This window comes from Cryptomeria japonica, chromosome 2, assembly GCF_030272615.1.
Source record: "Cryptomeria japonica chromosome 2, Sugi_1.0, whole genome shotgun sequence".
Taxonomy (NCBI): Eukaryota; Viridiplantae; Streptophyta; class Pinopsida; order Cupressales; family Cupressaceae; genus Cryptomeria; species Cryptomeria japonica.
Window position 1 is genome coordinate 501,746,743 of NC_081406.1, and position 13,076 is coordinate 501,759,818.

The 13,076-nt window shown below is 36.6% G+C and overlaps 1 protein-coding gene across 1 annotated transcript in view; it reads left to right on the forward strand.

Moving 5' to 3' along the window:
• The window catches only part of LOC131078910 (protein THYLAKOID ASSEMBLY 8-like, chloroplastic), a 46,225-nt gene extending 34,191 nt beyond the window's left edge, over window positions 1-12,034 (forward strand). The window contains exon 2 of the mRNA XM_058016741.2: window positions 11,409-12,034. Within this exon, the coding sequence (XP_057872724.1) occupies window positions 11,409-11,819 (411 nt within the window). The 3' untranslated portion in view covers window positions 11,820-12,034. The remainder of the gene's footprint in view (window positions 1-11,408) is intronic.
• The last annotated feature ends 1,042 nt before the right edge of the window (window positions 12,035-13,076 follow it).

Sequence of the window (13,076 nt, forward strand, 5' to 3'; positions counted from 1 at the left end):
GAAAGCTCAAAGTCTTCAACTATCTATTCTCCTATCAACCTTTTTAGATGATTTTCTAGTAACCAAGCACAGTATGTAGCAACTCAAAGTCTAACTACATGATGCACTTCACCTTACATGCACAATTCTTAAAAATAGAAGTAGCACAAAGTCTACAAGCTATCTTCTCTCTTGAGCTTTCCACACTAGCTTCAAATATGATAAGCAACTCAAAGTCTGCAAGACCAAATCTGAAAACCAAACATATAACTCTAAATACAATTAGTAGCTCAAAGTTTGCAAGATTGAATTTAAATCTCTCTTGAACAATAGAACAAAAATCACAATCAACTCCAGAAAATGTCTTCACATAACAACTTGAATTGGCACAAAGTCTCAACACAACTTGCCTCTTTTATTGAAAGCAATCTGATTTACATCTAAGCTCAAAGTCTTGGAGTGCACATACAAACTGATAGAATTTTGTTGCATTGCCGAAAGATATATATTACAATAAACAAGTATTTATAGGAGAGGAGCCTTGAGAAAAAGGTGGGAGGATCCCAACTAACTTAAGAAATTCTCTCAACCACCATGACTTATTCCAACTACAATCCTAATTGAACTCAACTTGTAGTTGCTTTACATGTAATCACAAAAGTGCAAGTGATGAGTTAACTTGCAATTATAAAGTTATAATTAAAACTATTCTATGTGTCCAAAGACACGACTCTAACTGCTTCATCCTTTGTTTGTGATGATCTGCATGCTGCTTCAGGATGCTAGAACTTGAAGTATTCTGAATCAGTGAAGACATCTTGAACCGGAACGAGAATTTGCATCCTTAATGATCTTTGTGTCCTTGGCCAACGAATTTCAACCTTATCTTCTTGCTTGGGGTAGTACTGGCTTTTCAAGAGGGAAAGGGCTGCCTTCCTCTTTTCATGTCATGACCATCTCTGTCTTGAAAGCATTCTATGCTCTCAACCATGAATTGTTGTTGTATCTCTTCTTTGTATCATTCTCCAATCTTGCAATCTGTTTGCAAAATAAAGCCCATGCCTTAATCCATTGATTTGGTAGATCATGTGTGCAAACCGAATGGACAAGGGAAGGGATAAACTGATGCAAAAATGGGCTCACAAGTGAATTTCGGGTTCTGGAAGCTGCATTACAAGTAGACTTTAAATGGGAAAAATGAATGAAGGTGTAAATGAGTGGATGAAATGGTGGGAATAGGGATCTTGATATGTGGGAAATGATGAGAATGAAGCTTGTGATCAAGGTTAATGAGTGCGGATGGATATGAATTAAATTTTGGAAGATCGTCTTCATTTCAACCACATGGGAATGGGAAAAACCTTTACTTGTAATCAGGTTTTTAAAACCCGAAATTGGAAAGACAAGTTTTTTTACAACTTTGAAATTTGAAGTTTTGGCAAAAGAGGATTAAGTCTTTTAACCAAAGGGGTAGATCAACTATTTTCATCTCACTTGCAATCGGGTTTTTAAATCCTGAATGCAAGCAAAGAGGGAAAATGAGGAAAGACAATGCAATTTGCAAATTGCTTTGCAAACTTGGAACAAAGGGGAAAAATCTCTCACAAAACTGATTTTAGGCAAGAGCAAAACAAAACTAACAGATATACAATTTGATCAAGGAAACTAAAACAAGAAATGAAAGCAAGAACAAGAGAAGAAAACATACTTTGATCAACAAAAATGAGCTCCCAAGAGTTGAAAGAAGAGAATGAATCTCTTAAATAGACAAAAGAAGATGATTCAAACCCTAGCCACGTTTTACAAAAATGCCATATGCAGCAAAAACGCCTAACAAATGCATGAAGAATCGGTCAAATGAAGCTTCCAATCCCCATGCCTAGGTAAGAGAAGCCAAAACGACTTAGGAGAAGGAGGATTTGTGGCACTTCCAAGAGGTAAATCGTGGCATTTGAAGAACACGTGTTTGCTATTTTAACGCCTTTGAACCAGCAAAAACGACTACCATATGGCACAAAAAGAGTTTCAAGATACATGAAAATAGCTTAGGATTGAAAACGCCTTCCTCCTAAAATCTCTCCACAAAAATCGATTAAATCCTTCAACAAATTCGACTTCAATAGCTGGTCGGGTTCTTGGAGAAGGGCAACAAGTTTTAAAATTTGCAAAGAACATATGAAATCGGGTTTCTAAAACCCATTTGCAAGTTTTAATATGTTCACTTTTCATGCATTAAGGCAAAATCGGGTTTGTGAGAGAAAACTACAAGTTTAAAATACATGTAAAAGGGAAATAAAACTCCTTTTACAATTTTTAAACAACTCAACAAAAGACTAGTAAACGGAAAATAAAATTCCTTTAACAAGTCACAAAAATAACTTAAAATTAAAACTTGTAACAAAAGAAAATTTCCCAGCTGTTGTCAAGAAGAAAAAACCCGAAATTGAAGAAAAAACATAGCAAACGAACTCGAAACGTGGTTTGAGGATGGATTGAGGATTAGTCCAGTCTAGGGGTAGGGCAAAATTCTACCTCGAGAAGCATGTCAGAGTAAAATTTTCATTTTTTGACAAAAAATTGTAGGGTTTGTCACATTTTTGAAAATGCAAATATGAGGACAACACAAATCATATTAGGTATCCTTACATTCGTAAATCGGCCTCTTAAGTGTGTTAATGAATGTATCCAAAGTAAAATAACTTGATCATTATAGTGGCCATGTGCATTTCTTGAAATAGTGATAATTTTAACCCTGTTAAATTTTATGCACTAATGTAATAACATAAAAGGAACCACTTGGCGCTTCCCTATCCAATAATGACCAAGTAGTACATGAAGTTGATCTGAATTAGGAATAATATGACATAAAGTAGGGATTGTTTTGGATTAATAGCCAAATTCATAATGATGCAACCCATAGCTTCAACTAGTAATCCATTTGTCTTCTTAAGAGAAACACTTGATTGTGCATGTTCTTACTCCCTATTAAGCATATCCACAAACTCCTCCTTAGAATGATCAGCCTGTAAATCAATGTCCACTAACTCATCAATATCAGATTGTAATTTAAGTATATCTATGTTGTTAGTCTGATTATGTTTTGGGAAGGGTTTGTCTAGATTTGCTACTTCGGATTAGGGGGACCAAACAAAATTGACCCCATCGTTTATAACTTATGTCTCAATGCAACACAATGCCGTGTAGCATAACACTTCACGTAAGGAAAAGAAAAAAATGTTTTCATTGAAACCTTTAGGCACAAACTTTGAGGTATCCAATGTTTGTATAGGAGGAAGGGTAATCAAACTCACACCAAGTAGACTTTGTAACACAACATGTGAAAGATCTTGAAGCTTGAAGCTGAGCAAATTTCCTTTGATTTTGAGGCTTTACAGCAATTACATTAGAAGGTGACTGTAGATTAACAACATGAAGAGCATTTTTTCTATTTTCTTGTTTATCCGTACCCTTTTTTTAATCTGTTGGAAATTTAAAGGATATGATGATTGAGAATGGGTATCAGAAGGTCAATATTTAAACACATTAGCCTAGAGAGTTTCAATTCAATATGTCTCGCTTTGTTACAGAAATCAATAAAAGAGTGTAACTATGTAGATGCATCATCTCTTGAGTAGTAGATAATAAGCCCTTGTCAGATCTGCTCATTTGATTCTTGTTTGCATTCCACTAAGTCTGAAAGTGTAACCTTTAAAAGTTTTAATATTTAAACTAATATTAACTTTGAAGTGCTGCGCAAAAGCATTCACCAAATTGTTGAAAGAATGGATAGAACCATGAGGAAGAGAATAAAGCCCTTGAATTGCATAATCCTTTAAATTTCTAGGAAAGAGCTTTGTAAGAAGCTTATCCTCATAGGGTCCCCTTAACTATTATACACCTGAAAATAAGGGGCCAGAAAACACACTGGAAATGAATAGGCAAGAATCTCATTTGAAAGTGGATTATGCTTTGAATTCTTTTGTGATGTCCTTTTGATTACTGCGGGGTAATTTTTACTTTGCATCCCATCAAGTCTTTAAAGAATGGCATCTATGGTAGAAGGATAAACATTAGAAGGAATGGGTATCAACTTTACTTTGCATCTCATCGAGTCTGTTAAGAATGTCAATGATATCTATGGTAGAAAGATGAACATTAGGAGGAATGGTAGGAATGGGCGTGTATGTAGCCACATTAGAGATGATGAGAGGGGTATAGATAAGTTGGAAAATGATGGATGAAGGTGGATTGACAATATGAGAGGGAAAAATAGTGGTGAGTTGAAATGAGAAGCAGGCATAAGCAGAGCATCGGTGGTACGAGCTATAAAGCATGGATATGCGGTAGGAGTAGACACATGTGGCATGCCTATGATGGTAGAAGAACTGTTAAAAGACACAATAGACGAAGAGGCCTGTGAAGGAGGAGGAAGAGAAACACCAATCAAAGAACTTGATGAGCTTATCTTTTGACCTGTAGACCGTAATACTTATATCTATATGGCTTGGTTATCGACAAATATGAAAGACATCAATCAAACCTTAAGGATTAGCATCATTATCCAAGTTAGCAAGAGTTGATGGAAGTAATTTCTGCAGTAAGAGCCATGTCTTGCCTATCCATTTGTGCAACATGAGCATCATGGTCAAGAGCTCCTCCCCATTAAAATAATCAGTGGTATTCATATACTCAACAATATCTTCAACTTGATTCAAGGCTGTAGGGTTGAGCCTAGCGCTTCTTAGTGGAATGTGGGTGGTAGATTGAGACCTTGGCATCCAAGAAAAAGATAAAGCAACTAAAAGACAAAGCAAACCGAGATAAGTTTAATATCTGGTCAGAAAATTTGATTCTCATAAAAAATCAAATCTGGAACAAAAACCAGAAAATATAAACCCCAGTCCAAACGCTGGGGATGTAGGAAATGTTGTGTTCACCAATTTATGAAGAGCTAAAAAATCTCCTGTAAATATCTAGGTTAATAAATCAATCACTTACAATCAATTTAGAGATTAACCTGTATAAAATAGTCGAGTCTAGACAAGCACTGCAATAAATGCTTAAACTGACAAAGTGGGATAGATGCTTTTATCTTTGTGTGCATTGAGGAATATTCTGTTGTAAGTTTGTAACTCTCTCTATGTCATTTAACTTAGGAATTCGGTACCAGATTTATATTAGTGGAGCCTTGAAAGACTAGAAAATGATTTGTGCTTTCTGAGGGGTCAAAACTGTATTGGTGGCCTTGAATTAGGGATTTGTTGCCTTCAACTTATGTGTGACGTATCTTGTAACTTGCACCCCTGAACTATATTCTTGCTCTTCGAAACATGTTTGCCTATGTATATTTGGACTAGGTGGTACTTAAGAAGCACCAGTAGGATTTGCTATCAAGTGGGAGAATCTCTGACTTGTCTTAATTGCAGTTATGCCTTCTATATCAACTCAACAATGTTTGAACAAGCTTGAAGACACGCTGTGTAATGCAAATGCCTTGGCATCTATCCTCGTGTATGCAAATGTTGATGCAGTGATTTCTCTAGATGTGATTGATATACTTTTGTGAGTGTTCTCGGACGGATGTATTGGATTTCTATATGACCTAGGGCTTCATCCTCTTATACAACACCCTATTGAATTTTGAATATTTCATGTGGGAGTCAGCTGATAGTGGCTAGTTAGAGCCAAGATAGATTGAACCTATGATTACATTTGAATTTAGAAAATTGGGGTCAAGGCCACCCTAGCATTTCTAGACCAAAATTAGGGCCACCCAGGATTGGGAATAGGAGTGTTAGTGAATAGGGTTCTTTAGCTATCTAGTTCTCCACAATAGCTCTTTTTACACTTAGTTAGGTTTACTTAGGGACTTTTTCACTTTATGCCACATTGGTAGTGTTTTTAGTCTCTTGGGTGGTAAGTCCTATATATACTCACCCTGTTAAGTTTTGGATCAGATTTATATAAGCAAGTATTTTATCTTTTTATTTAATTCTGGATATCAGTTTTGTTATTAATCCAAATTTATCTATCCACTGTTGTTATCTCCACTGACTGCAGAAGATAGATGACCGACTGCTGCTTGTCGACTTTCTCACAGATTTCACTAACTGATGAATATTGACTTTCACGGCTATCAACAGATGTATATCAACTGTCTCGGCTTGCACCAACAGATGTATATCGTTTGTGTGTCACGACTTGCACCAACATATGTATATCGACTGTGTATGTTTTCAACTTCCTCACCATCTGCAAAGACTATAATATTATCGCTGTCCATATTACCTTTACCAAGGACAACGCATTGACAAATATATCATTTCTAAAGTCTCCAATAGAGTCGTGACTTTTCCACAAGGAGCCACGAAGGCAAACAATGTTTAGTTAATGCAGACCGATTTATATAATCGGGTTTTGTATAATCAAACAAACTTGGCATAATCGATTATGAATAATCGATAATGTAATGACCCCTTCCTTGTGATGTTGCATTCAGTAGTCCATTGGCCTATTCCGGAGACCCGTAGGCTATGTGGAGAGAGGATTTAAGGGTTTCCATGTTCCTTGGAGTTCCGACCAGACTTGTCAAGGGTGGAATGTGAACTTACTATTTTTAGTAAGTTAGGGGTTGGCCGTCAGGATGGTACAGAGTTGCTAAGCTCACCAAGCTCTTTCTCTGGTTGCGAAGATAACGATTTTCAGAGCATTATTTCATGACTTACTATTTTTAGTAAGTGGCAGTTTGGGGCATTCTATTTTTGGCGGTTCTGGATTTGGTCCCGTTCCAACACAATTCAATGATCCTCATTGCTCAACCTCATCTGGATTCTGTTGATAATCAGTACTGGAGTTATAAGTGATTTAATTAAATATTATTCCTTATTCTAAGGTTATTATTTAATTATTTTATTATTGATTGATGTTATGGGGAATTGTGCAGAAATTGATATTTTTCCTAAGTCTTGCCTAGGCGAATTATTTAATGGATATAAGGAGACTTTATTTTTGAAATACTCCAAAATTATATCATGCCAAAATCGTGGTCTTCTTCTTAGGCACGATTTTTGGACTTGGGAAGTGGGCGCCACTTTGGGTCCACTACATGAAATGAAACGCAGTTTGAGTGAGGTGAATTTGGAGGCAGTTTCATTTGAATTTCAGAGTTGAAAAGCTATATAAATAGGTGTTTGGCTCCTCATTTGTTTATTCAGAGAAAATATATCGTTATGCTGTCGGAATGACTCCAGACTTCTTCGAGGGTGAATACCTCCTAGATCTTTCCTTCCGGTTTCGAGTGTGAGATATCACTCCTAGCTGTGGTTCGTAGTTGTGAGCTATTTGGTGACTTTTGGGTGTGTTGGTGAAGAGCTGTGTGCTGCTAGTTTTTTGGTGTTGCTAGTGTGTGCCAGCTGGAAGTGTATTTTGCTCATAGCTACCTGTGTGTTGAGTGCATCATTCTGGGTGAGGGCTTGTTGGAAGCATATCGGAGAGACAATAATTCTCCTACATTGGTGTGGCATTTGGAGAACTCTCCAATTTACTGTTGCAGATCGAACTATTCAGCCAAAACGCCATTTCCAGAATTGCCTTGGGTTGCGTGCATTGCTGTTGTTTCTCTTCAGTTGCAGTTTCAAGGTATTGATTTGTTTGTTTATGTCATACGCTTCATTTTCTTTTGGTTTGGCATGATTCTATTCGGTTTTGAGAGAGTTACAAGCATTTTAGTGGGTTTCGGGATGGCTGGTTCTGCGTTTTCCTTGTATCTGATTTCAGAACAGCAAGTAGTGTTTATGGTGAGAGTGTGTTAGTGAATTCTTGAGATATGTACTTCATTCTATCTTCTTTCGCATCTCTATCTTTGTAAGAATTGCTTCAGTAGTACTGACCAATTCATTCTATGTTGCATTTCCTTCTGAACAAGTGGAAGAGGATGGCTTAGCCGCTTGTATGTTTTGTAATTCAGTTTTGTCCTCTCACTGAGCAAGTGGTTGAGTGATATTGTCCTCCCGATGAGATATGCTGTTGAGTGATAGTTTTATGTAAAAGTCCTCCCGCTGCATAAGCGGTAGAGTGATTTGGTCTTGTTATGCTCTTGTTGCCTTGGTTGGTTTACTGCCAAGTTCTTGTTCTTCATCTTGCTAAAAAGTGGAAGGGGCTGGCTTGCCGCCCGGTATTGTATTTGCATTGTAAGTTCCAACGGATTAGTGAGCTAACGAACCCCTTATCACTGTATGCTCTCACCTTCCCACATTGGGCTCTTGGTGATCAGAAAGTGGAAGGGTTACTTTTCAGTAGCATTGGGATTATATTTCCTAACTTTAACGGGTGCATTGTAATATTTGTTGTGCGTGAAAACCGAAAAAATAAGTGGGAATATTACAAATAACAATAATTCACTAACAATTAACTAACTCGATAATAGAATCGGTGATAAGCATAATCGATAATCAACATAGTTGATTATATGATCGGTATTTAACAAATCATGTTATGAATTGATCTAACCGTAATCAGACAACTGTTGATATGGTTGGAATATGATAAGTTTAAATAAGATTAATTTATAGATCAAATGTGAAAGGCCGATAGGCCACTTTCACATTTGATCTAGGATTTTGACCGAAGCTATCCCTTCAACACACCCTTCGCTCTCATATGTGCATTCTCATTTCAATGTATGCTTTGCATTCTCTTGAGTTGATTAAAATTTATTTAGCTCATATTTGATTTCTATTTTTGCTTTCCTTCGTTCATTTGCTTCTTGGGTGGCTTTTCAGCCAAATCTCACATGGCATCAGAGCGGTTATGAGTTGTGCATTAGCATTTTTTTAAACAAATCTGAGAGCGTACGGTTGTTTTTTGAAGCACGAGTATGCTCTTCTTTGGAATTGGAGAAATAAAAAAATGTGGAGAAAACACTAGTTTCTATGAGGTTCTTGTGTTTGCTTGCTAGTTGCAGGTTTTTAGAGATATTTGTGGCTTGTTAAAAATTGGGGCACTTTGAGGCAAAATGGACTGTGCCATTGCATCTGGAAGGCCCAAAATCTCCTATTTTCATATGATATTGTCAAAATTGGAGATTGGAATTTCTTTTTTGGGGTTTTTTTGAGGTTTTTTGTGCCATTGCATCTGGAAGGCCCAAAATCTCCTATTTTCATATGATATTGTCAAAATCGGAGATTGGAATTTCTTTTTTGGGGTTTTTTTGAGGTTTTTGTTTTTGCAAGAATTTTTTGTATGGCGGCCTCTTTCCATGCCAAATTTTCATACAATCGACTTGGTTTCCGTGTCAAATTTCCATACGATCACCTCGATTTGTGTCGGTTTTTTGTACATCCACCTTGATTTTCATGCTAGATTTTCATACAGCCACCTCAATTGTTGTGCCATTTTTGTACGGCCACCTTGATTTCTAAAGTTGCCTCGATTTCTACGCCACAGGTTGTTTGATCACTAATGGTAACTTGTGTTTGTCGTATCTTTTGCATACGACCTTGGAGTGAGACGATTCTTGTTTTGAAAGTGCATATTTTTTCGAGTACTTCGCAGTAGTGCTGTTTATCTCAATTGGTTTAGTGCCTAAATCTGTAATATCAATATATGCTCATTTTGTGAGAACTTGTAAAGGCATTGAAATCAAGTCCACTTAGCTTTCTATAGCTAGTGGCCATTGTAATCGCACTACTTATAAAGTGCCAAATCTTTTTGCTTTGGGGGGGCTTCTTCATTGAGTAATTCAAGGGGGGTCTCTTGATGTGATTGTGTTTTGGTTTCTGCTTGTGCTCTCCTTTCCTTTAACAAATGGGTAATGCTAAGTTTCTCTTATGGTGGGGGACTTTTTACCTCACCTAGGGTTTTGTCCTTCACATTCTTCTTTGAGATTTTTTTTATTGTCATCCTCTCTTGGCAAGAGTTTTTTCCCACTAGGTTTTGTCCTTCCTTTTCTATTTGAGAGGATCTTTTGTACATGGGTACCTCATCAGGCCTTGTTGTTGGGGCCCATCTTTGTCTACATTTCTCCCTAAGTTGCACTTAAGGGGGGGTGTTAGTGTGAATAGGGTTTTATAGCTATCTAGTTCTTTATTAGCTAGTTTTCCACAATAGCTCTCTTCACACTTAGTTTACTTAGGATCTTTTTCACTTTATTCCACATTGGTAGTGTTTTTAGTCTCTTGGATGATAAGTCCTATATATAATCACCCATCGCTCTCATATGGGCATTCTCATTTCATTGTATGCTTTGCATTCCCTTGAGTTGAATACAGTTTATTTAGCTCATATCTGATTTCTGTTTTTGCTTTCCTTCATTCATTTGCTTCTTGGGTGGCTTTTCAGCCAAATCTCACAAGGAGAATCAAGGGTTGGGTTTGAACCATTGGGGAATGGGGACACGGGTTTAGTTCAATTTTAGGATGATTACAGACTCTTGCATAGAAACATGCCTTTTGAAAGCTAGACTATTACATTAGGGACAAAGGGTTAAAGTCGGTCCAAAATGAGTTGGTAAAAGTAATAGGAATGCATTTTTTCATGTCTACAATAATATAGTGTTCTATTTTGGAAAGAGTTGATTAAGCTCTTTAAACTCAATCGACCATAAATAAAAAATCCTCTATGAAAGAAGCTATAGATGCTTTAAGATCCTTTCTTCGAAATAATGTGTTTTTGTCTTCTATGTAATTTGTATTTTTGACATCTTGTATTTTGTTTTCCAACAGACATGGCTACTATTGATTCACACAAATGAACATACGAGCCTTTAAGATATAATGCAATCACATGTAATAGGTCTGATAGACCATATTTATTTTTCCTTTGGTTAGAAAATATGTTTTCATTTGGATCTAGTATGATTTTAATCTTTGCATTATATCTGGTAGCAAGGCAGATGGGTTTGAACTTGTATTTTGTTTTCCAACAGACAAGGCTACCATTGATTCACACAAGTGAACATACCAGCCTTTAAGATATAAGCAATCACATGTAACAGATCTGATAGACCATATTTATTTTTCCTTTGGTTAGGAAATATGTTTTCATTTGGATCTAGTATGCTTTTAATCTCTGCATTATATCTGGTAGCAAGGCAGATGGGTTTGAACTTGAGCCATCCTTGGGTAACTGCTCCAACGGGTCACTCAATTAGAACCAGTTGGAATGTCTTCTATTACTCAACAGTTAAATATTTAACTATAAAGACTTGAAAATAAATGCTGGTCTGTAATGTGTTGATATGTATGGTGTAAATGTTTTTATATTCACCATGATGTGGCTTAATTTTGGATGGATGAATGTGAACATATTTGAAGTGATTGTGTGGGCACATTTCAGAGCTTTAGTTTAATGGGTATGAATTAATAAGTAATTTTGTCAGTTCAATTTTAGCTGCATGCACCCTGACATGGAAGGTGGGCTTACCTGGTTAGGTATTTGAAACAGTGCGCAAGGAAATGTGGTACAAGCCCAGTTTATACCTCTATGCTGACATGATAACGATGTTAGGAAGAAACAAACTGATTGAAAATGTGGAGGCGCTTTTGGTAGTGATGCAACAAGAAGGGCTAAGACCTGATACAAGGGTTTGCACAGAGATAATAGGATCTTTTTTACAAGTTGGAATGGTTGACAGTGCAATGAAAACATTTGAATTGATGAAGCAGACAGAATGCCACCCAGACAAGTCAACATTTACAGTGCTGTTCAAAGGCCTCAAAGGACTAGGGGAGCTAGAACTTTCTGATGCTGTAAAGGAAGAGTGTGTGCAATATTTGGGTGAGCCCTTGGAGGTTATTGAAGACGATGCGGAGGAAGTTGTGACTACAATATTGCCGAGCTAGGGTCAGTTTCCTTTGCAAGAATGGTTGTAGACCAAGACACACAAGTCTGCCATGTGTTGGTGCAAGCTCATGGCGAAGGAACGGATGCATTCATTGATGCAGCAGTCATAACAATTATGTTAGCAGTATCATTGTTGACTTGCAAATGTACTACATTATCGTTGTGTAATAACTTTGAAATATTAAGAAGCATTCCTTTAGCTCCAGTTTCTTCATATTTTTTTAGTGAATTGTTTTTCCTGTTGCTCTTAAAATCTTGTTGCTTATGAAGACAGATGAAAGAACCATATCAGAATTCTTTTCTTCTTGAAGTTCAAAAACAGCTCTCAAGTGTATTGGGCTTTTCTGATTTCATTGATCTCAGAAGTTTTTCTCTTCTATTATTATATGACCCCAAAAAGGAAAAATGGACAGTTTGTTAGCATAACAATGAAATAAGGTAGGCATGAATACAATGTTAAGTGTGAATTTCAGTAGGTTAAACGAATCTACATCTCCAAATGGAAGTCAGCAAAATCCTTTTAAATGGCAACTGATTTCCTTAATCTGGGCAAAGAAAAGGCAATTTCAAAATAGAAGCTGTGTCAGCAGCCCCGCCTTTAATAATATAGAATTCTTTGGGCAACTTCAAATCAGTCTTGACTAAATAGAAGGCATCACATGATCACAAGCTGGAACAATAGAGAAATTAAATGCAGTAATACACAGCTAGCATCAGTCTTCAGCAAAATAGCAGTTATCATATGATCACAAGGTAGCAAAGCCTTGTATATATGGAAAGCATATAGCTCCCACTTTATAGAGGTGCCTCAACAGCAATCTATAATTATTTTTGCCTGAAATCCATTCCTGCTGGATTTCTAGCAGCTACCACAATCAGATGCATGAGTAGAGCTAACTTGGCTGTGGATGTATCTGAGTTTATTTTGTTTTGGAAATTTATGGACATGCAATATACATGGTACACAGTAGGAAGAAAACATTTGTATTTTGTCTGTTGTTTATTAGGTTAAAAATAAATTAAGGTTGCTATTCCAGGTTTCTGTACTGGGAGGTAATACTGTCACGTCTAGGATTGTTGAATTTTATTCATATATGTTGAAGAAGCATTGTATTAATATTGAACATCTTAACACTATACATGAGAGCTTTTGGGTGACCATGTGTAATACTTAGAACATACATATTGTTGATAATGTGTGAAGTAATGCAGCACGAACAGTGCAAAGTTTAAATCATGAATTTAGTATATTAGAT